This window comes from Protomyctophum parallelum (assembly GCF_964188405.1).
Source record: "Protomyctophum parallelum genome assembly, chromosome: 6".
Taxonomy (NCBI): Eukaryota; Metazoa; Chordata; class Actinopteri; order Myctophiformes; family Myctophidae; genus Protomyctophum; species Protomyctophum parallelum.
This window is the reverse complement of record NC_139701.1, coordinates 16,198,112-16,223,235: the sequence shown is the minus strand read 5'-3', so window position 1 is coordinate 16,223,235 and position 25,124 is coordinate 16,198,112. Positions and strand designations below refer to the sequence as shown.

At 42.1% G+C, this 25,124-nt stretch overlaps 1 protein-coding gene across 2 annotated transcripts; it reads left to right on the top strand.

The window, feature by feature from the left end:
• The first annotated feature begins 478 nt into the window (after positions 1-478).
• On the top strand, positions 479-25,098 carry LOC310860407 (guanine nucleotide-binding protein subunit beta-4). Of its 2 annotated transcripts, XM_083767289.1 has the most exons (11): positions 479-703; positions 12,750-12,929; positions 13,233-13,271; positions 13,461-13,567; positions 14,156-14,170; positions 15,703-15,766; positions 16,518-16,680; positions 17,608-17,674; positions 18,298-18,499; positions 19,770-19,986; positions 20,590-25,098. In XM_083767289.1, exons 2-11 carry the CDS (start codon positions 12,873-12,875, stop codon positions 20,694-20,696), a joined length of 1,038 nt encoding a protein of 345 aa, XP_083623415.1. In that variant the 5' UTR covers positions 479-703; positions 12,750-12,872; the 3' UTR covers positions 20,697-25,098. The 2 variants fall into 2 exon arrangements, with proteins under 2 accessions (XP_083623415.1, XP_083623416.1); XM_083767290.1 differs by lacking the exon at positions 14,156-14,170.
• Positions 25,099-25,124: the final 26 nt, after the last annotated feature.

Genomic DNA, 25,124 nt, shown 5'->3' with positions numbered 1-25,124 from the left:
CAATCAGGATATTAAAATACAGGTACACAGTACACTACACACCACTTTTTAGTATAGCCTACTAGTCTTCACTTAAAGGTAAACATTTTAGACTAAGGGGTTGGCTTAATTGGCAAACCAAAGTCCATCTGATTGAATACTACAATGTTGCAATTGCGGTTTACAATTTTGTTTCCTGTGTGTCCCATTCTGTTTCTTTTTGTTGAGGGGGCTGACGGGCAATACCATTCTTCGCGTAGGTGATCCACTCTATCCAAGCGCCTCATTCTTGCACACAGCAGGCGTAATTTAAACTCAGCGGGCGTGTGGAATATAAAACGGGCACTTAGTATAATAAAGGTAAATGTATTGTGGCGTTTTAAAAGGCACCATCGGCTTTGAAAAGTGAGTGGTTTGTGTGAGCGCACCCCTCGGCGTAAAGCTGTTGCTATGTTCCCACTTTCATGGGTGTGGTGATTACGCTGCTTTGGTGGTGAAAAATTTACTCAAATCTTCTTCCTCCCCGTGTGTGTCGCGCGTCCGAGAGAGAAGCGTCTGTCTCTTTAATTACCCCCGTTTTAATTGTCTAAAACTAATACAGATAACCCTGCCATTTCTCTAATAGCTGGAACCATGATTGTCATTTGAAAAACGGATTTGGGCAGCGACGAGATTCTGAGCGACGGACAGCCCGGTGGATAATAAAGAAGCCCGATTGTTTCAGGTAAAGAGCGTGGTGTTATTTATTTTATTGCCTAATTCACGGCGTCGCATGCCGACAAGAACCCCGGGTCCTCGAGCTTGAAGACCCGGGGTTCTTGTCGGCAATCGACAATGTACGTGGCGCGATGGATTGTAAATGGGAGCTTATCTCCGTCTGTCTTGACATTTTCTTTTGCCTTTTATTTCCTGCTTGGCTCATGTCGGCATTTCTTATGTAGGCTATAGGCTACGTGTAAAGATGTGTAAAACCTGTAGGAAAGCATTAATGCTGTTACTTAAATGACTGCTGGGGCGAGCCCATGGATCCTATATTCTCTCAATGCTGTAGTATACTTTGTTTATACATATCTTTCTTTCATTTGCTGAAATGACACTGTTGTCAAGCGCGGCCTTGCAGCACGGCTGTCAAATGACTCTCAGGCAGGCGGAAATATACTCAAAACGTTACTTACAATAATAAGAAAACACTGTCTGCGTGAGACCGGTTTCATTTATTGGTAGGTCTACTCGTTTCATCTATATGGAGCAAGATGATCTGGGTGTTTTAAAACATGTTCCATGTTATCAATAATGCATTGATTCAATGATTTCTGCCTTCATTCCTTCCAGGGGCAATTGCTAGCCCTGGTCCAGGGCTAGGCAATTGCATGGTACTTCGTTCGTGTAGGGGCGCAGATCAGGAGGCGATGTCGATGTATTGCTTAATCTATATCACCGATAATATTTCTCTAGTCCAGATATGGGATTATATAGGTGCAGACAATTTAAACACTACAGTCTAATTAATGGCTTGTATAGACTTTAGGTTTTACCAATAAGACAGTGACTCATTAAAGATGTCCATAAGACTTGGGCTCTGTGATTGTCTGGTCTGAGGTATTTCGGGAGATTCTTGTCAAAATTGCGAGGGATTATAATTCGTTTAAACATTGTTTTACTCACATCATCACATGTCAGTTCCGGTACACTGGAAGGAAGGATCAGCCAAGATCTTCATTCTCCACATGTTTGGAATAGTGAGTGGACAAGTTTACACCTGGTGGTGCTGCCCTGCCAAGCTACTTTCACTTTCATGCACTTTAGTCTAGTTACTGGAACACACCACTTATGATTTCCCATTGTAGGTGGTGACAGTGACACTAACATTCATGATGACTTAAAATGTAGGGTGATGTGGGTAAAATGTGTAAAGATAACCATAGTGCATTTTCTTTTAGCAATATTTGACGGAATGTGATGGGAAAAGATGGCATTTTGCAATATACCAAAATCCCAGGCTAGTCTAGTGTATAGGGCCTATGGGACTATACACTAGACTAGCCTAGTTTGAAAATACTGTATATTGAAATTGTAATAGCCTATGGCATAGGCTATTACAATTTCAATATACAGTATTTTCAAACTTAATGGGAAGTAGTCTATGATACAGTATCAGACGGAAGCTGTATTTTTCAACTAATACTATTTTGTTTACTGTTAATGTATTTTTTCATCGTTAGCCTAATTTAGACGACTATAAAAAACGGCGCATGCCTATCTTAGGAGATATACTATAGAGATGGGGTGAATAGAAGTCTCATTCTCATGTGGTAAGACCTATCATCATCTCATGTCATGTGTGTTCAGTTATGGAGGGTCTCACAAGTTATGACTGTGTTTTGCCAGAGAACATCTCAGGGAAGCCTCTGCTTGGCTGCGCTGTAAGGGAAGCTTCGATCTGTAGTTAATGTTACAGTATGTCTGACCCTTTCTTTTTGTCTTCAGGTTGGTCCTTAAATAATAAACGTTTAGTTTGACTCAGAAGTTGTATATCTAATCTGGCTGCTGCGAGACTAGAGGACTTGGTAATTAATAGCCAGATTCAAACCAAAGTCATCATGTGGGAAACAAGCTAAATGGTTCAACCAAGGCACCTCTCTAAAGGGGCCAATTATTTATCCAAAGGAGGCTCTCTCTTTCTGTATCCAACCCCTCCAGCACCATGACGTAATGTCTTCTGTTTAGGTCATTCCTAAATGTTTAAATTTCACATCGGTGACATTTTACTGTAAAAGAGCAGAGGTCTAAAGGTGGCTGTAGGAATACCAGAACGCTCACCTCAAAACGGAGTCGCCGTAACTGCTCTGCCTGGTATGCCTAAACGTAACCTCAATAAACTATGCAAAAAAGGTTAACCCTAACCATATTCCTATTCCACATTTAGAGTTGCATCATGGCAAGGTAACTACACAACCCAAAACTAAAAAAAGTTACCCTTTAACCTCAATAAAGCGGTGCCTAAACGTATTTCTAACCTTATTTGTAGTAAAACAAATATAATAACTGTCCCACCGAGCGAGTTGGCTTGAGGTTGGCAGAAAAAAAAGAGGTCGATAGTGTTTTAAGGGAGTATTCTGGTTACAGGCTGTAGACCTCAGTCATCTGTAATACTGTCATGATACTGAGAGTATGCTGGGTACGGGGTAGGGCTATTTCTTTTTTTTTATGACAGTTTGTAATGCCACTACAATAATTAATGGCAAATCATAAAACAGCTAGAGCAGTCGTTTCCTAAAATGACTTGGTGAAATGAAGAATATGTTTTTCACACTTTTAGACCATATCCGTGGTCATCATAGGGGCATACTTAACAATGGATGCCAAAAAAATGGGAAAATTCTCATTTTTGTGTGTTTTTATATCAACTATATCTTTTTTTAATTACTTCCTGAAAATGAAAACGTGCTGCGTGATGACGTGTCGAGGCCCACATGAATAAAAGCCAATAAAAATGAAGCTCACCAGTTTGTTTCCCATATGTGTGCGTCCGTCAGAACACAGGTGCTACTGATTACAGAAATCCTCCGTTTTTAATCCAATTGAAGATGACATCCAGACAGTGTATTACTTGTTTTCAACCGAATCATCACGCTAAAATAAGTATATAGGTTGTGTACAGGTTAGAAAAACATCCCCTGGCTTTTCTGTCATCTGTCACTTTGTAAACAAACCACTGTGCATGAGACGGACGTATAGGACCCATAGCCTGGAGGGATGCAACGCTCTGATTGGTTCAGAAATTTCCCAGTCAGCGTTTCCAGCATAGACAAGCTGAAACTTCAAAATAAAATGCCTTTAAGGACGAAAATAACCTTTCCACGATAGACTATTCTATTTTTGAGGGGAGCTAACCCCTCTTATATACAGGTTTAATGTTTTGTTTTGACAGTTTGTTTTACATCATCATTACATCTGACCTAATCATAGTAACATGAGTTAGACTTTAATATTCCGATGTAAGATGATAAGGGCGCCCCTCACTTCACACGGGTGTGATTTCTTTTTTTTCTCCTTTTTCTGAATGATCTGTAAATTAAGCTTCAGACCTTCTGTTCCTGAACTCAGACTTAGCATTGTGACCGGGTCATTAGGGGCAGTGTGTCCTATGACTAACGTGTACTGCTCTTCACTATGACCAAGGTCCATTATAGCAACCTGAGAGAGAGAGTCTGGGACTACAGTAGGATACTTTGTTGTATTGCACGACACTCTAGACCTTCATGGGGAGAGGTCAAGGGAAGGAAAGAGGGTGACCTGTGTGTATTTTTATTCTCATAACTAGTTGATTAAAAACTGAATTTATTTCCATTTTTTTCTATTCCGCTAATTTTCCGCAACACATATTCATAGTTACACACACACACACACACACACACACAGGAACTATGTTCACTAGCGAACAGCCCCAGTTAAGGGTTGAATAAGTTGGTTTGGAAGTTGATGGTGATGGTGGTGGTGGTGGTGGTGGTGGCGGCAGTGGGTCATGGCAGTAGAGATGAGACTGAGCCTCCCATGGCCAGGCTTAGCCCCACACAGACCTGGCTGTGGCGGTGCCAAGCAGCGCTAGCTACTGTAGCTGGCTGCCACACTCGACAATAGGGATCTCCAATACACACAGCCCCTCCTTTGTCATCCCTGTCACTGTGCCATGCTCTGTGGCTGCATGGTCCTGGCTGGGTCCACTGGTGGTTGGTTGACTGGTTGGTTGGTTGGTTCGTGTTGTTTCACATCACACCTCCATATATGGTCATGCCTCGTCACGCCACATCACGCCTCATGACACACTCCATATATGGCTGTCTCCATATGTCGATCTGGCATCAATATGTTGATCTGACATCGGTCACAGTGTCACTCGTGCTTCTCAACTGTGCTGTATTAAGCTCTGTTGTTTCAGGCCTGAAAACGTCAATAAGAAAAAAAGGTCCATATATGGGCATTCCCAGACGATGCCCTACTACAATCCCTGTTATGCCCATATATGGAGATACCTGATGTCATCAATATTGAGCCCATATATGAGACTGGCCATATTATTGTGATGATAACCAGTGTGGTTGCCGCGACGTGAGTCACACTTGCAAATTTACCAAGTTGGTACAACACATGGAGAGAGATGGATGGGGGGGGCTGCTTAAAGCAAACATTAAAAGTCCATAGACATGGTTGCCTGTCACATGACGTCACGAGGGAAAAAGCCACACACACACAGATTCTGGAGATTCTCCGTTATTCAAATGGCTTATATGAGGTGATCGACGATTGCCCTATGGGGATTCCAATACAAATAATAATTATACTTGTGTCAAGTGAGGGGCACTCTTATCATCAATCATACATCATTATACATCACATTCTGTGTTCAGCCAATCAAAGCATCACATTTGTGGTACACGCAGAGACACACAAAGCTGGGAATAAAAAACAACACGAACCAACGGGAATGGCACCCTCTAGCTGCAGTGACGTCAGATCTCAGTGGTCTATAGAGCGTCGCAGTCCTGCCCCCTTCCCATAGACATTTCAAAAAGTATTTTTTTAAAGATCTGTAAGCCTCGAACAAAGCCAACTCGGATCGTGACGAATCATGACAACAAACACTATTTTGGGCCGAACAAATAATTGGAAGGAAAAAAAGGGCAGGGTACAACACATTTTTTGTTTTTCTTCTGTGTAATTATTTGTTCACCCCAAAATATTGTGTTATTTGTCATGATTTGTCACGATCCGAGTTGGCTTTCTCCGTGGCTTTAAAGGTCTTTAAATAAATACTTTTTGGTTTTCAGGACGCACTGAAAAATCTGACATTTATTTTTCCCATCGAGATTTACAAAAATATTTATATAAATCATTTTAAGCCTAGAATCCAGCCGTCCAGGATCCTGGTGAATCATGACCATAAAACCTTTGATTCTGTGTTAATTGAATAATTAACTCATTCTATGCCTAGGGTGACATTGGACGACCCCTTAGTAGTTTATAATGCATCCAGCATTGCTAGAATTATTTTTACCCGTACTTGGTGTCGCCCAGCAAGGGTTTGCTTCCGGGTTTGTGACGATTATTTTTACCTCCGTCCACACTATGTTTAGCTGCGTTTTATATCGGAATAGGAAAGGAAATAGAAAAAGGAAAGGCAGGGTGGGTGGGGAATCAGGGAAGGATCATTTCATTTCCTCTCCCTTGGGCCTGATGAAAGGTGGATTTTCAGGCCCGTTTTAAAATAAGTGTTTTTCATGTTTTTGAGGGAGGGTCTGGGCATTCCACACCTGAGTGGCCCTGCTGTAGAAGGAGAATTTACCCATGTTTGAAAGTAGGTGGTACCAGATCGTTGTTCACGCACCCCCTAATATTGGGTCAGGTATGCGGGTACTGAGGGCATAGAGGCTGCATTTTTCAATTTTGAATGTCCCTCCCATTTTCAATTGCTTAACTTTGTCTTCTACCCGGAGCCACTTTAGACTAGCAAAATGGGTTGGAAAGAGGTGGGTCATCATGGGCCAGGCCGAGAAGTAGTCAAATTAGTTTGTTTTGGGAGGTCTGAAGCTTAGTCTTAACACTTATGATGACGCCTAGGATGTGTCTTCTTATCAAACCTCAGGGTGCCTGTGGCGTGTGTACAGACACATCTTAAGGTATTATTTATCGATATAAAACAGGATCGCTAAAACCATTTTCTTTACAGCGGCCGTTGCTAGGTAACTAGACCTCCAGGACCGGTTTTTCTGCACGTGCAGCCATTCACTTCCTGGTTTACAGGCCGACAAACGTCCTTATTACTTGTGCAAGCAGAGCGCGCAAGTACTGCGATCGGCTGGGTATACTTGTGTGAGCAGAGTGCGTAAGTACTGCGATCAGCTGGGTATGTATGTCGGTGTCCTCTCTTGAATCATTCAGGGACCAGCATCTTTTGATTACATCGCCAAGAATGGTGCTCTCCTATTAGCTGTCGATGTTGATGGTGACACAATATATCCGTTTTCTTTGAAAACGGTGATGCCAGTGTTGAGCGCATCTCATGGTGCGCTCTGCGCACAAGTAATGTGCAAGGCACAAGTTGGCATCTCGACAGAGTGCATGTCTAGTTTTCTCTGAATCTATGCTGCCTCTGCAGATTAATCATAACGGCGATGTTCTGTCCTAATTAGAATATTCTGGTTCGAATATTAAAGGACAACTTTAGTTTTTTTTTTCAACCAAGGTTCAGGTTTTAGGCTGCTATTAGAGAGAGTACAAGATGAGTTAATTCTTTTTCATTTGCTGCTTTCTTTCGTTTTAGGGATTTTAGCTGTTTTTGACAGGGGTGTGGGGGCATTTGAGCAAGATGTATTATGTAATATATCTATAATATGTATGTTTATAGCGATTTCTTTTTAAAATGTTCTATAGTCCTACATGTGGCCACAAAAGATCACAGGATCTACTGAATGTGAAGGTAGCCTACTGGGGGGAAGCCACACTGTGTGTCATAGGCTCAATATGTCAGTTTGACACATTCAGTAAATCCCGGGAAGTGGGAAGATTTCGCCTAATGTTTGAGTCAATGAGGGGGGAACCGTTATGACAGACGAATGATTTCTGCTTTGTCGTCGTGCAACAACGGTGCTCATAGACATTAGTAGTATAGCGCTCTATTAAAAGACTGAGATCTCCGTCTAAGGTAGCCGGCGGTTGGATTTGAAAAGACAGATCTCCACCAATGGCACTAATTCATTGACACCCCCCCCCCCCCAATAAATAAATAATAATAATAATAAAAATCAATATTATATAAATAATGTGTCCTACAGAGGATTCTCTATACTATACCATTGACTTCTCGAATTAAAGAATCCCCATTGACTGAGGGTTCTCCCGACTGACTATTAAAATGGGGACAGCCCTGGTCTCAAACCCATTAAATGATTTTAGATTTCCTTGATGTATCAGTAGGCAGCGGTCTGATCGATACATAACATTGCAACAGATGGCAGGGCAGATTAGAACACTGAGGAGACCGCATCGGGGACCCACTTGAGGCAGACATTTGTTCTCTGGCCGCTGAATTACATGTAGGACTTGTGCATTTGCCACAATATCATTTGTTTATGTCAGCAGGGGTGCCGCCCACCGTTTTATTGTAATGCTACAGTGTCGTCGTGTGACTCGTGTCCCGAGAAAAGTTCTTTAACAATTGATGACACACAGCCTAATTCTGTCATCACAATCACATCTGTCAAAATGTAGTCAACAAATATACAATGCATAATATGCTTTTATTTGGGTAAATGTCAATAAAAACCAAATCAATTGAACACTATCTAAATGTAAATATTAAACGATGAGAATCACAATGTTGTGAGATTAGATTAGATTGAAGATTAGATAGCTGTAGCAATTGCACTTAAATAGAGACAGAAAATTACTTTTACATTTATGGTCTGTATTCAGAGAACTTACAATTATTTCTAACATTACAAATAACACGTGTCCTTATTGTAGTTAATTTAACACAGGGATCCATTTGGTTATATTATTTTGAGCTGTCTCACATCCTGTGAATCTTGACCTCACTGCCTGACCACGCCCACATTAAGGACTCCCTCATGTAATTTTCCAGGCAGGCTCCAGTGTCTCTCAGTCAAGCCTTTTCACCCCTCATCTCATCTGTATGTTTCATGACGCTATCCTTGAATTTGATTGATACATGTGACATGCTGTTGAAGGTCAAACCGGGTCGTTTGCTTGCGCATGAGGCACTCCTTGTGTGACGTAGAAGAGTTGGAGGGACCAACCAGGGACGTAATGGTCCTGCAACAGTCCAGAGCGCTATCACACGCAGGCCTGTGCCCAGTGAGCCTCTCTTCAGGTTTTTTTGCATCAGCTGGTGGGAGGAGGGGGAGTGACGTCACTGCTAGGCAGCTGAAAGAGTTGCAACACTCTGACTCTGTCCCTGATGCCTGTTAATAAGGCAACAGGGACGGGCAGTGCATCACATTGACACATTGTGAGCTTGTACGTGTGCTATTTTTCTGTTACACTGGAGCACAACATACCGTACAGCGAATAATTCAGACTTAGTCAAGACATTATCTCTCTCCCTCTCTCTCTCTCTCTGTCTCTGAATCATTTTTCTTATTCTGTCTCTAACATGAGTCAATGGTTGATTTTCTTGAATCAATTTTATTGAGATAAAAATGATGCACTAATGCATTGCTTAGAATTCAAGTAGAAGTACTTGCCACCAGTTTGACAGCTCAAACCTCACAATCACTCCTGTCGTAGTACATTGTGTTAATGTGTTCTATAGCCTACCTACATAATGTACAGTATACTAAATATGTCCGCCGTAGCCTCTGTTAGTTAGTGGTTGGTCTAATTGTTGAATTATAGAGACTGGAACTGAAAGATTTATCTTGTAAGATTTGACTGTTGACTGCAGGCTGTGAATCTGAGGGGATGATGGTCCGAACATTTCTGAGGAGTGTAAGTGCACAGTGACCCATATTTGGGTTCCCAAAGGTGGAACACACACACACACACACACACACACACACACACACACACACACACACTCGCTCTCTCTCTTATCCTCTTGCATGCGCATGTACAAGCATACGTTTGCTCTCATTCTTTCTGGCTCTCTCACATACTCGCATACTCTCTCCCTTACTCATATACACATACGCCCTGCAATGATGAATGTAGTCTAATGTACCACATCACGCAGCAGTGCCTTGTAGTACATGTTCTGTAATCCAGTGGTTGTCTGGGCTGGGCAATACATCAATATGTAAGTAAGCACTCAGTTGAGTAGTTAACAGTAAGAACGTATTGGGTGCATGGTTCTGGTAGAAATTGTCTATAGAAAAGAAAACCAGCACTCACTTTATATCAGAAACTTAACCCATTTGATGCCAAAATCTCAAAAATGTCTTCTAAATCCTGACAGTTTTCTGAAATACCTATGTTTCTATATCACTGACAGTGGTGCTCAGTATTTCATGTCAAGGACCCCAAAAATGATTGAATTGGCCACCGACCCCCATCTGAAAATATATTATTCCAGGAACCCCTCAGAAGCAAAGATTTGAGTTCAAAACATTCGCTCTGAAAGAATATATATTCAAAGATTTGCACTACATTTTCACAATTCTTTCACAAAAAAAAATGGCTGACCTACAAGCTCGTAGTGCGGCACTCTACTGCGATATGAGCTTGTAGATCTTCTATTTTTCAATAGCTAAAGTATAACCTAATGCTTAAAACACAAAGGGTTTCCCGCCAAAACAAGAATCCTATTGGATATAATTAAAGTGAGTGCTGGTATTCCTTTTTTTAATGTACAATATTGTCTATTGATATATTATATCAATATTACACCGAAATTGTGATTTGAGACTAGGATATTTTCGGAGGTTTTGAAGATTATAATACTGATTTGAAGATTATAATACTGATTATGGCAAAGTGTTTTTTTCTTTGTTTTCAAGGCTAAGTTACAAGTGATGTAATATTCTGAACTTAACTGTTTAACTCTTATCTCTTGCCCATGTAACAATAGGCAGTAGCACTGATCATTTATCAAACATCTCATTGTGTAAATATCTTGTGAAAGCAGTCAAAGCACCAGTAGCCATCCCCACAATATCAATGTTGAGGTGTTTGGTATAAGTATCATATCAGCAAAATATCATGACATTTGATTTTGTCCATATGACCCAGGCTGTGGCACCCATATTCCCAGCATAACCACATGAAATCTTATATATTTTATTTTTATTATTTTATATAAGCTCACAACCGACGTGTCGTAACAGGAGACGTGAGCTTGTAGAACTACATTTACTGCTAAAAGATTTGGTGTGTGTGTGTGGGGGGGGGGGGGGGGGGGGGGACGACTAGGGTCCTATAAAATACTATAGGGTTTTAAGGGGGTTAAGCCAACTCGGGGGGCCTAAAGTTCCATTATAAAACTAGATAAAGTGCCAATCGGCACAGGTCTCCACCAGGGCAGGTCAGGTTGTGGCCTCATGGTGGCGCTATAACAGGCTGTTGAGGAAGATTTGGGCCGGAGGTTCGTGTTGGAGGGATGCAGGTACAATGTTTTTTCATGTGTGCATACATAAGTTGTATACAGATCGATGCAGTTATAGCTAAAAACAGGAATTGGCCTGTTATAGCGCCACCGTGAGGCTGATTTTGAGGAAAAAATTGTGGCATGTCGTCCTCGGCCTAGTGAAAATGTGCGTGTATAATTGAGTTGTGGCGATTTGTACAAAGCGGGCTACTCCTGAAAAGTGTAGGAGCCAATCGTGGCCAATCAGGATGGAATATGAGAAATAAAAAAAACCTGTCTTGATCACATGACTATGGAGATCATGTGTACCGATTTGCGTGAAATTTGGATAAAATCTGAAGGAGTAATAATAGAAAATGTGTTTTACATATGTCGGCCTCCTGGTGGCGCTATAAAGAGCAGATGTGAAAAATTCCAGGCAAAGGTTTTTCCTTGGCCTCTAGGGAGTTGGCATACAAAGTTATCCACAGATCCATGCAGTTAGAGGTAAAAACACTTTTTGGCCAGTTATAGCGCCACCTTGAGGCTGAGTTGAAATTGTTCATGTGGCATTTTGTCCTCGGCCTAGTGGGAATGTGGGTGCACAATTTCACGGAAATCACGCGATGTGTTCATGATTTGCAGCATTTTGTTTGAAACTGAGCACTCCTGTGAACTTTGGAAGCCAATCTTAACCAATCAGGATGGAGTGTGAGAAATCTGAAAGAGCGGTTTCGTTGAATGGCTCTAGAGAGACTGTACCAATTTGTGTGATGTTTGGGCAAAATCTGTAGGTGTACTGTGCAAAAACTTGTTTTGCACAAAGCGGCCTCCTGGTGGCGCTATAACAGGCCGTTCTGGAAAGTTTGGGGCAGAGGTTCATCGTTGGCATCCAGGGAGTGTGTGGAAAATGTGGCATCGACCGGGTTAACGGTGGCCGAGATTAGCTGCTCACGGACACACGGAAGGACGGACGGGGACACACACGGACGGACGGACACACGGACGGACGGAGTGCAAAACATACTCTCCCCACATGCCTTCGGCCTGGTGGAGACAATGACTTATTTCTGCAACCTTTCATCACCTCTCTCTCTACCCTCTACTGACTTCTGACCCACAGATTGAGATATTCATGTAAAGATAATGTTACTTAGGATTCAAAGAGCTTCTGCCTGTAACAATGGAATGCTGTTGTTTGAAATACTGGTTGATTATTCAGGTCCCAGCCAGCCAGTGCAGGCAACCCACTTACAGTTGAGAGTCCATGCTTTGGTGAACTGTACTGTGCTACTTGTAATACGTCTACTCTCTCCTCCAACATTCTCCTGGACTTTCCAGTGCGGGCTGAGCAAGCAGCAGCACAATGGCAATAACACAAAAGGCCGATTCAGTCAGGAAAGGTCAGCAAAACGGCTCAGATGGCCTTTTGAACCAGTCCGGAGGTGTTTGAAGAGCCAGGCCACCCTCTGTGGTGCCTTGGCTCAGGGCAGATGAACCCTTGCTTTCTACAGGCCTGAATCCTTGTCCCCACCCCCCCTATCCCCCTTTGGTGTAGAGTGACAAAACAGCCCACAGGATGCCTCTGTTTGTTTGATGGGAGCATTCCCTCATGAAGAGCCTCATCCCTCTGTCTAAAAGTATTTTTCTCTGTCTCTCTGTGTTACTGTGTGTGTATGTTCATGTGCAGGTGTGTCCTGCAGGTGTCGGCTGTTACGAGTGTGTGCGAGTGTGAAGCGAGCGTGTGTGCGCGTGTGCTTTTCCCAGCCCAGCAGCAGTGTTTGAAGCAACCCAAACGCATCACAGAGGGACAATGAGCGAGCTGGAACAGTTACGACAGGAAGCTGAGCAACTACGCAATCAAATCCGGGTACGGGAGCCTTGTGTTTGTGCATCCATGCGTTTGTTTGTATGCGTCTGTTTTTATCTTTGTCAGTGACATTCCACAGTACCCTATGATTCCCACTGTTGGTCAAAACCGTAACAACCTAACTCGTATAATAACACATGAATGGCCATTGTAGCTCCTCAATTTTGAGTCTTGCATTTGCGAGACACTGTTCATTCTGCACTGAAACACTTAAAAACTAACAACATTTTCCACAAAATCCGTAAAATAATACAGGTAATAATGAGCCAGTGATGCGTGTTAACTGTAATTATTGTGTTGCAGGATGCTAGGAAAGCATGTAGTGACTCCACCCTGTCGCAGGTAAGAGAAAACTAAGGTGGGAGTTTTGTGGTAAATTCACTGAAGAACGTAACAAATCATATTAGTCAGAGTGTGTGTGTGTGTGTGTGTGTGTGTGTGTGTGTGTGTGTGTGTGTGTGTGTGTGTGTATAATTGAGGCTGTGTGAGCTGTGAGTGTTCTTGCTGACGTTGCTTCCTTTGTTTTGGCAGATCACAGCTGGTCTGGACTCGGTGGGCCGGATACAGATGAGGACGCGCCGCACTCTCAGGGGCCACCTGGCCAAGATCTATGCAATGCACTGGGGCAGTGACTCGAGGTACATGACAATAGACTGGTCATGCTGTGACCCAAATGTCACACTACTGTAACTGTCTGTATGATTGTATGATGATTGATTTAATACCTTATGAGTGTTAACAAAGTACGACTACTTTCACTAACGTTCTCTGCAATGACGGTATGATGGTCCGCAAAGGTTAACAACATTTTGTATTGCAGTAGAAATTGTAACGGAGGGTCCAGATCTATACATTGTCCTATTGGTGTGTCAGAAGTATGACAGTAGGCTGCTAATTGTGACTGGTATTTTTAACAAGCAGCCACAACATTGCTATCAAGATGAATGCAGTGCACTGGGCCGTGGCGGTACTACCGTACTACATGATACGTTACTCTATGAATGTCTATGCAGTACATCGTGGATAGCCACTACAAAGCAGTGTGCCTGCGGTCTGTACTGGCACAATGTGTCAAGGTCTGTGAGCTAGTCAAACTAGTCATAATAATGCGAGTGTTTTTAATCAATTCCGTCTTTGTGTGTAATATGTGTGTGTGTACCACTGTTTTTTTCTCCCACCATCTGCCTTCTTATCTGTCTGTCTCCCCACGCAATGCACTGGGGCAGTGACGGCAGTCCCAGGTGTGGGGCTACATACTATTACTATGCTAGTACTACTCGTTATTGCATCTCTACTAATATGACTAATACCACAATGACGGCTATCTATCACTACTACTGATCGAGGATCAGTAGGCAGCCAGCAAAACACCAAAAAGCCAGAGACAACATGTCCAAACAAATGCCTGCGGGAGGCTGCACAGTTTTCCATAGCCAACTTACACACTGCTTCTTTAACTGTAGATTTGACTGCCACTTTTGAGTCATTATGAGCACTGATGATTGTCAGTCAAGAGCTTGTGTTTCCCCCCCCCCCCCCCCCCCCCCCCCCCATGGGAAAATACTTTGATAGTAGTATGCATGCAGTATAAACCGCTAGTGGATGGAAAGTTCCTTGATTAATATATGTGGCTGTTCACCTGTGTCTGATAAAATTTCATAGACTGTGTACCTCACAAGTTAAGCTAATTGAGGAACTGTTGGACTGTGGTGAGTTCCATGATTCATTGGGGACCTTATTACCTCAATTTAACTTTCTATAAACCATGCATTCCTGAATATACTCAGCTGTTCACATAAGTGTGAGTGTGCACACTCTGTGTGTGTGTGTGTGTGTGTGTGTGTGTGTGTGTGTGTGTGCACACACAAGGTTGCCCAGAGCCCTCTGTGTGACCCAGTAGGAGGCCAAACACACCCTGTGTTGATTTTGTACACAGCCGTTGACATTTGAGCATGGCAGCGCTCCCCTTGATTGTAGCCTTGCAGATGGGTACCACATCGCCAAACCACTTCCTGTTCCTGTAGAGATTAGATGCACCCAGCAGAGAGCGAGATAAAGTGGGAGAAAATATAGATGATTATTTTCTCCACCCCACATGACCTTTTCACTCGTCTGTACTTACCCCTGCCATCCCTCACTTTCTCTCCTTTCCCATTTATTTCTCTTTCTAAGTATCTGCCGCCCAGTACGAGTCATTTAGATCATGTCATATCTCTCTCTCTCCCTGTCTTCTTACCCCTTTGCTGGTTTGTCTCACTTATTTTTCTCCTGCCCCTCCTTGGTGTCATCCCGTCTTCCATGTTGTTCCCTCCACATAACAGGGGTGATGAATATTACATGGAATGGCATATTCAAAGTGGTAGCTTCCCTGGATGCTTGTGGCTACATTGCACAAGAATGGCCCCACCAAGAGAAGGGAGGTGGAGCGAGTTTAAAATGAACGAATGGTTAGATGGATCATGCTAAACATGACGTGCCGGGCTGCCAGGTGTAGCTTGTAATTACAGTTTGCATAACTTTAACGTTCCTTGTTCGATTCCTGGATTTGGACATGCTCCACCTCCATATCACTTCATTTTACTAAATAAAAGTAATAACATAAAAAATATGATAATGCTTTGTGACAGATTATTCTAATTTATCTCTTAAAAATCTGTCCACTAGCTGGTTACCTTTGCTTTGAATGAGCTTGGTGCATGTTGCTAGACTAGGACCAAATAAAGAAACACTTAAGCCAGTTTTAGTTTTTAAAGCTCCTTCTCCTTGTCTCCAGGTTACTTGTCAGTGCCTCCCAAGATGGCAAACTGATCATTTGGGACAGCTACACAACGAATAAGGTGAGTCATAATAATCAACCGAAAAATTGCGAAATGTTTGAAAAAAAGTATCTTAGGATCTAAGACTGGTGCACACATGAAGCAGGATCTGAGACCGTTTCTAAAAACGCCTTCCTGACTAAATGACCTAGGTTTTCTGAAAAACCTTTCAGAAATGGAAAAAGTAGCCGATCGACAAGCGTAACAGTTTTGAGCTTTTCGATCTGCTACCTTTGAGGCTTTTGTGTGACGCTGCAGTTTGATTGCATCGCTCCACAGGCTGGGAGCGTCTGTTGCACAACATTCGATTTTACGCAACAGTGGGATGTCATCAAAAAATCCCCCCCCCCTGTTTACCCGACGAGACCGAAAATCTTAACATTAATAACTCTTGATCTAAATCATTCCGTCCAATTCTAAGCAAAGATTATGTGTTAGACGGCCCACCGTGGTCCAGTCGCTAGTCTCAGTAGAATTAATCATACCTCCCGTTGTCGATCGCCTCTAGAGTGTTTTGGCTACATTTAGCTGCTTTTTCCGTCGGTAAAAGTGCTCCACTGCTATAACTCGCTGGGCGCTCTGATTTAATGGATTAAATAACCCCGGGCAATCAAGGTGTTAACGGTGGTCACCACTGAAACACAATGTAGACCTGTGTTGTTGCATGCCCTTATCGCTCTTTGGCCTCAATTATCTGTCTCACTGCTGTTCTGTCTAAATAAAGTAAGAACTAAAAACCCACTGATGATTTGACTTGGTTTCCCCTCCCCAGATGCACGCCATCCCCCTGCGTTCCTCTTGGGTGATGACGTGTGCTTACGCCCCCTCTGGGAACTATGTGGCCTGTGGAGGCTTGGACAACATCTGCTCCATTTACAGCCTCAAGACACGCGAGGGCAACGTGCGTGTCACCCGAGAGCTGCCCGGGCACACAGGTATATACAACTACAATTTAGGCATTTAGCAGACATTCTTATGAGTCTCATGTCAGTGTAAATAATCGCATAGTAGATGTGGTGCTGCAAATAAACTAAATATGGTCAAGCAAAACTAATGACAAACACCAAGTAACCAAAAACGCTAAAACTAGCATCTACTGTATGATAAAAAGTATGTTCTGGACCTACAGCCTCATAATGAGCTATAGATATGAACACACAGGAGGCAAAAGACCTGCCTATAACTACAGCCTTGTGAGTTAGTCAACACAAGTGGGCAGGACACCTGCCTAAAATAAGTGTCCAATGTGAGCTCCATTCATGCCTTTTATACACTACTTTGTATGAAATTTGCTTACAGGAACTGCATGCATACATTCAAAATTAACCGTGGCAACCGTGGCTAAATCCACCATCCGCAAGTGCCTAGTGTACACATTATTAGCGGTTTATGCATATGTCCGGGTGTGTGCAATTAGCACAAGGATTAGGATTAGCCGACAAGGATTATTCTTTATTCATCCAGTGGTTGGTGAGCACTCATGCTATTATTTTGCCTCACAAACATTCACACCTGGTACCAGCTCTGTGTGACCTCGATCCTCCAGTGGAAGTGCCACTGAGCAGCTCCGCTGGAGGCCTCAGACAAAGCATTAATTGGTTTGCACAAGGGCACCTTGACTGTAGCTCACAAGGGATGCTACTAAGCTTATGCCCTCTTGAACTGTCATACAGCCAAAATAGCCGATCTACAAGCTCGTCGTGATGCGTTGAGAGCTTGTCGATCGATTTTCGCTGCTTGACACCATTTACAGCAAAGTATAAATCAGACTCCTTTTTCTCTCTAATTTAGAACAGCCTAAATTTGAGAATTGTACAGCCTTTAATTACTCTGTTGATGCAGAACCGTGGCTTTATCTTCAGGTTATTTGTCCTGCTGTCGTTTCTTGGATGACAACCAGATTGTGACTAGCTCTGGAGACACCACTTGGTGAGTATAGTACTCACACCACCACAGAATTAAGAGAAAAGAAAAAAAAAAAACACACACACACACACACACACACACACACACACACACACACACACACACACACACACACACACACACACCTCCCGCCTCTCCCTTTCTCACATACACAGAAATGCTGCAAGGACAAGAGAATGCACAAGTTTGTGTTTTCTTTCACTGCACGTTTGTCTTTAAAGCCTCACTTTACCGTCCTATGTCGGATAATAAGCCATCCATAAATTTCTTTGAATAAAACATTATTTTGACCAATCTGTATGACAGAATGTGTGAATATAACTTAATTAACACGATGGTTGATGTTTGCCTCGCTGCTCTGGTATTGAGAATACATTTCTCAATCCTTTGATGGGGTAAGACCACAAACGAGATTGGATGAAGCTCAAAACATATTTAATCCCTGGCCAAACAAGCTTTCTTTCTTAGCTCAGCGGTATACATTTGGGCACTTGTGAGTGAGTCCCAGCCAGGCAGGGCATGAAAGTTGCGGATCGCAGCTTTAACATGCAGTGTGGAAGATACTTTGATCCTGAGTGCTTTGAAACTACCATGAGTGATCCTCACCACATCTTCCTCTCTCTCAGTGCGCTGTGGGACATTGAGACAGGCCAGCAGGCCACCACCTTCACGGGCCACACGGGGGACGTCATGAGCCTGTCCCTCAGTCCTGACTTCAAGACTTTCGTGTCAGGGGCCTGCGATGCGTCCTCCAAGCTATGGGACGTGCGTGACGGAATGTGCAGGCAGTCTTTCACTGGCCATGTATCTGACATTAACGCTGTCGCTGTGAGTACCACTGACCCGGCGATTGGGAGATGAATTAATTAATTACCTGAACTGGATAATAATTTGTCCTTTGGCTTGGAGTGGAAATTAGTGATATTTCTGTTAACATTAGTGCCCAGTTGGATATTATACAGTACTGCGTGTATGCCAAATAGACCGTTCGCGAACCCCCACCCCACATTGGCGATTGCCCAATGCTAACTTGGCAACTGTTTGACTGTTCTGAATGTCCTAGACCAGTACTAGTCAATGGTGGTTAATGTCAATCTACACGATAATCGGAAAGCATTAATAAAATAATAGTAAAACCATAATTACAGTATGGCGAAATGCTACTGCTGTGCTATCTGCAACAGTGATTCCAGGTGCCTTCGTTTTTTACCCCTTTCCCCAAGCTCAAACTGCAAAAAGGAAAGGAAAGGTACTATGTTTACCCAGGGTAACTGGACTAAGCTCAAGAACTTGTTTACAGCCAGGCCCTGCTCATAGTGCACTGCTGCAGTGACAAATGCAGCCTGTGGCTGTATTGTCCATTAACGCACACATGCACACACTCCACCGTTCACTCAGGTGATGACAATAATACTAATGCTTATAATGACATGCATCGTAATTAAGGTACAAATCATATGCAAAAGTTAACCACGTTGACATCAATGTTACATTGCATGTTGCATAGTGAACCAGACTTTATTATGTGTATAGTTTATTACATGTATAGAAAGAAGCTGTTAATAGTTTCGATAGCTCTTGTGTATTTGTGATTCTACACACCATAATCACGACATTGCAACTATAGCTAGTACCACACCAAACCGCTTGTTAAAGTGTTTGTCGATTTATTAATTGCTACCATATGTAGTCTTTCTTACCCTGCGGTACACAAACACTTTTGATATTCTTGATGTCCTAGTGATACTTGTCTGTAACTGGAGCTTGGTGAATAGCTTGGTCTATTGTCTTAATTGGTTTTAAGTCATCGTTTGCAAAGGAACGTGCACATAAACTGCCAAATTCCGACATGCAGGTCGACCTGACCCTCCCATTCCACTTTAAAGATGCTACAGCTGCTTTCTTTATACATGTTTTTCTCTGTGGGGGACCTGGAGGTCCTAGTGGTTCTAATTAGTGTTCATACCGCATGATCTTAACGTCCTGGCAGTGAATGCAGTGTGAAACATGTCCCCTCTCGTTGACCTCTTTGTACTGTCTAATTAAAAATAAATACAAAATTAACCTTGTAATCCCCCCGGCCCCTCCACCACTTAAGTTCTTTCCCAATGGGAATGCCTTCTGCACTGGCTCCGACGACGCCACCTGCCGGCTCTTCGATTTGCGTGCGGACCAGGAGCTGATGATGTACAGCCATGACAACATCATCTGTGGCATCACCTCAGTGGCCTTCTCCAAGAGCGGACGCCTGCTGTTGGCTGGCTATGATGACTTCAACTGCAATGTGTGGGACACACTCAAGGCTGAGAGAGCAGGTAAGCCCAGAAATGTATCTACAGTTAGATGCTGTAAATGTAATATTGCATTTTCAAACCCAATATTAAAAATAAATGAACGTTCAAATGTCGGGGTAAAGCAAAGGCTGTGACACATTGATGCCCGTAATAAAGAGTTTACCTTTCTGCGTCGTTCCAACTAATTTGGGACGGTCTGTACCACTACAACGACACTCGAGTCAACAGGATTTGGCATGTCCAATTCACACCTGTGGCTTCAGCCATTGTAAACAATGATAACGCACTTGTCTGACACTTGCAGTGTGTCCCTCGGAGTGATGCATGTCGAAACTTTGATTTATATCCTATGTTTTTATTTATGCGGTAGTCAAAAATAATTAGGCTAGGTTTTAATGGTTAGAACCTGTGTTTTTTTAGTAATGAATATTTGATGATAATTAAATTTTTGGCCAACTTTGACAGCTCTAGTATCATACTATTGAGGCTAATATCGGCAACATGGACAGTATCATGTTACAAACGATTAAGCTTTTCAGTGTTGTCTGGGATCAAAATTGTCCTGTGATCTTTTAAGTGACTTCTCAACCTCTCTGGTGTTTATCCATCTGTGTTTGTGTCCAGGTGTGCTGGCAGGCCATGATAACAGGGTGAGCTGCTTAGGGGTTACGGATGATGGCATGGCTGTAGCCACCGGATCCTGGGACAGTTTCCTTCGGATCTGGAACTAACAAGACGACCCGCGCCCTAGTTTCATTTGATCTCAACATCCCATCCCATCCGAACCCCTTCGTGTCCTCTCCCTGCTGTCCTGCCGACCGACCAACCTGCTCCTGATACCCGATACACCCCAACGCAACCCAGCGCCACCTCCATCTACTTTACTCCATCTTATCCACCTGCTGGCCTGGACTAGAGGGGTTGAACACTGTGTCTAACGAAATCCAACTCTGGCCTCCCCCTCCTGTCCACCCCAAGAACCTTCCAGCCCACCTGTGAGAAAGTACCAACTCTTTCTACCTTTCCAAGTGACGTTTTTTTACCCGCCTATTACACAGCAACAATAACAACTGAGGAGCTTTTGAGAAGAGTTATTCACTCGGAAGGTAAAAGGGGAGTCTAGAAATACGGGGTGGGGGCAAAAAAAAGCTTCTGTGTCCTCCTGCTGGTTCTCCGCCAGGGCGGTGATAACGAGCGCATGTTACCGAGGTTACCGCTACAACTAGAGGGCAGTCTGTGTGTAATATGTAATTGTATATAAATACAGTATATATGTATAGCATTATGTGTGTATATATGCATCATATATGCATATATAATGTGTATGTATATATTTTTGTAGTTTTATTTCTCACCCTTGAGGTTTTTCTTTCTTTTCATTTTTTTGGGGGGGGGCGTGTTATGTTTCTTGGTTTAAATGTACATACTATTCACATTGCTACACACGATAACACCAAACCTTGGCGAAATAGCCATTATAGAATAAAGATTAAAAAAACGATCGTGTTTGTTTTTATCCGCTTCGTGTACCAGATGGTCAGGGTTTGCTGCGTCTTGACAATTTTAAAACGGTGTAACTGTCAGTCACGTGTAAGTGCAGTATATATGAAACTGACAAAACAATATATAAAAAATGTCCCATGGTTGTCTACTAAACTACCGGTAAATGACACTCCCTGTATTGTCCTATTTGGTAAATTCCATCTGGTCGCCAAGTATACTAAAACAAATGTATTTGGGAAGGCTATTGGACCCAGGTTTGGATAACACATTTGCTGAATTTTAAACTCACTTTTCTCATACGTGTGTTGATATGCTTGTGTGTGTTGTATGTGTGACAGTTACAGCACATGCACATCTGTAACCAAATCTATTGTGTACATGGGGACCATAGCTGTGATTGGTGACTATTTTTATTTTGGCATGACCTGTTGGCATTCCTCACCACATTCTGGGGGTTTTCATTTTCAAAGGCAGTTGTTTTGTCTTTTAGCCGAATGCAGTTTTAACTCTAAAGGAGAAGCTGGTGACTCCTAGTCTAAGACTGAAAACATCTATTGCATATTTAATTGGAGGCCCGGTATTTTTCTTTGGCGCAGACTAGTTGGTTTGTGGTTTCAAATCATTGGATGCTGTATATGCGGAGACCACATCCGCTCCTTGCAAATCAACAACTCTGCGATACTGAATAGATTACTCAATATCACTCAAAAAGAAGACTCTGCTTCTTCATAATGCCCCCATGTCTGGGCTGTCCAAACTAGACATTTGTCTGGGCTGTCCAAACTAGACATTTGTCTGGGCTGTCCAAACTAGACATTTGTCTGGGCTGTCCAAACTAGATATTTGTAGTTACATTTCCTTATAGCCGAGATAAGAATCCCTTAAAAAGTGACAATGATGGAAATGGTATGGGGGCTCAGCAAGAAAGCAACATAATCTCCTCAGCAGGAGCTGTTGTGTAATGTTTTAAGCTTGTAACAATAATGAGGCCTGTATGGACCTACAGGGGAGTGGTCTGTTGTATTAAAGAAGTGAAGGCTTCATGTCAGGCTGATTGATTATAACAAGAGTTACTTCAAATGGGAGGAGAGGGATGGCTATCACTGCTGCTCAACATGTATGTTTGTTTTTTCACATTCTTTTCTTGCCAGGTGGCCAAGTGACCACCTGGAACTGAAGTCAAGTTAGCCACTCAAATCGCCCCCTTGTTGCCTGCTACAAGCCTGTAAAAATCAAGCTTTTTTTTCCTTCTTTCTATTTCAATGATTTGTTCCCCCCCCCTCACTGAAAAACATGCTATGAAGAGTTAATTATTACTAAAGTACACATGGTAGAAATATAGAGAGCGACGATTGCACTCACAAACTGTAGAACAACATTTGTAAAGCATTGAATTTGAGCACATACTTATGTATTGTACCCACTACCATACAGTGAGGTACTGTATCTCTGAGGATGATAATTATCTCATCAACCATCGTCCATGACTATTGAGCTTTTATTTATTTAGTTTAATGTAGTTTTCTTTTCACAAGTTGGACCTACCATTGGCTACTGCAGGTGCCTATCTCCAATACTCTGACCAAACATGGGTCAGATGAAGAGGGTGTGCTTTGGCATACTATTTGTGTCTCCATTCTGCCTTACCATACAGCCCATACTAGAAAGTGATTTTACTAGCAACATTTATTCATTAGATTCCTAATACAGATACCAAGAGAGTTTGCCAGATACTATGCCTATAACAAATATTATCCAAAAGAAGTACTAGCTTTGCCAATACTAGTGAACACTAAAAACATAATTACAGATGAGCACCATGATCATACATGGCTCCCCATTGCGTCTGAAGGCAAATGTTCAATTTTTACATGATTCTGCTTTCTACTGACGTACAGTTTATAGTATTTATTAGCAATTGCAATGAAATCTCTCTTGACATAACAGTGATTCTAGTGACCATTGCATTTTTATGTTTTTATCTACCTGGCTTTGCATTGGAAGATTTTTATAATTTCTTTTTTTTTCTTTTAGAGAGAATGTTAAGAAAAATGTTTTATTTTAGCCTGGAGAACATCCATGGGGTGTCCAGGATGTGAAGTGTGTTGCATATCAGTGTTGTGTGTGTGTGTGTGTGTGTGGGGGGGGGGGGGGGGGGGGGAACTTGCTGATGATGTGGATAACATTTAGAACTAAGTGTTACTTTTTCTCATTTGTGCCATTGTTATCCTGTTATCCATGGACCCTGAGCTGTGAACTGAAAACTAGTCATGGTGACAAAATCATTTTAATTTCCATTTGCTTTACTTTCAATGCCAGCGTTTCCCACTGTTTAAAATCTAAATATATTTGACTTAATCCGTTGCCTATGAAAAGATCAATTGCTAGTGACTTCTAGAGATTCTTTGTCCTGAAGAAAAAAAAGAATCGTCAGCAGTGCTTACTATACAGCGTACATCCACGTTTATTTTCAATCAATGCAATGAGACTTCAAGGGTTCATTTGTTGTGAAAAAGTAAAGGCAACAATGTTTTTTACTTTAACCTCCCCACCCTCTCCAAATAAATGGTAGCCAGTGTTTCAACCATGATCTGTGTTAAATGCCAACTACACCATCACTCTTAATAAAAAAAGGGAACTCCTGTATTGATGTGGTAATCAGTCATTACATTTAATTGCAATGCAACATTATTGGCATGTTGACCTTGGTATAGTAACCACTCTTCTACTGTACATGCATACCGGTGCAGTCTACTCAGAGTAGTTTACTTATCAAAAGGTGCTCAACAGTAAATTTCATATTTTGCCTAGTCTTCTGTTGGGTTTACATTACCCAGTTGAGAATCCAATTTTTATAGCCCTCATACCAGCTTGTGCTTTTTCCAGATGTTTTTGGTCAGAAATGGTTAGTTTGCTGGTTTTTAGTATTCAATTAATTAACTCGCCACCTTTTTATAATTGTACATGTATACAGTTGATGTATACATATTAGTAATTATGCTCAAAAGTGCCGTCGCTGATGGGAAGTTTCCCAGTGAGTAGGTATGTGTGTTACTTAAAGCACTCTTTAGTGGTAACATCACTCTTGTTTGGCTGTACTTTGGATTGTGAGTGGTTTGTGGCCATGAGCTTAGACCACAGTGTAGAGTTCAGGTGTTTGACTTCAAAGAGCTGATGAAACACTGGCAGTATTGTATTGTCCATCCCTTCGGCAGTATTTTGCTTTTTTGCACTATGCTCCATATTTGGTAATGAATCTGAAGAAAAAAAACGTTACAAAGTGAGAAATTACAATCACATACCACTAATTGAGTTAATGTTACGACTCGTGACCACAGTCACGCCATCAATTTAACATGCTGCCATTTGGCTCTACAACCTATAGTTCTGACTTTTCTTCAAATTTTATTTATTTTTAAGCCAGTGAAAACCAGGGACTTGGTGCCATAATAATTATCTTACAGTGCTATTGTGTGAAATTATAATCACTTGTTATGAAATAATTTTTATAGTCTTTTTCACACCAAATTCCTTTTTTTTTTTGTATTTGTACAGTGGCTTGGTGATACTGATATGTTGCCATGAGTTGATATTGTAACCAATAAAAAAAAAAGCTTTTAACCAAGAAAACCTGTCTTGGTTCATTTTAACATCTG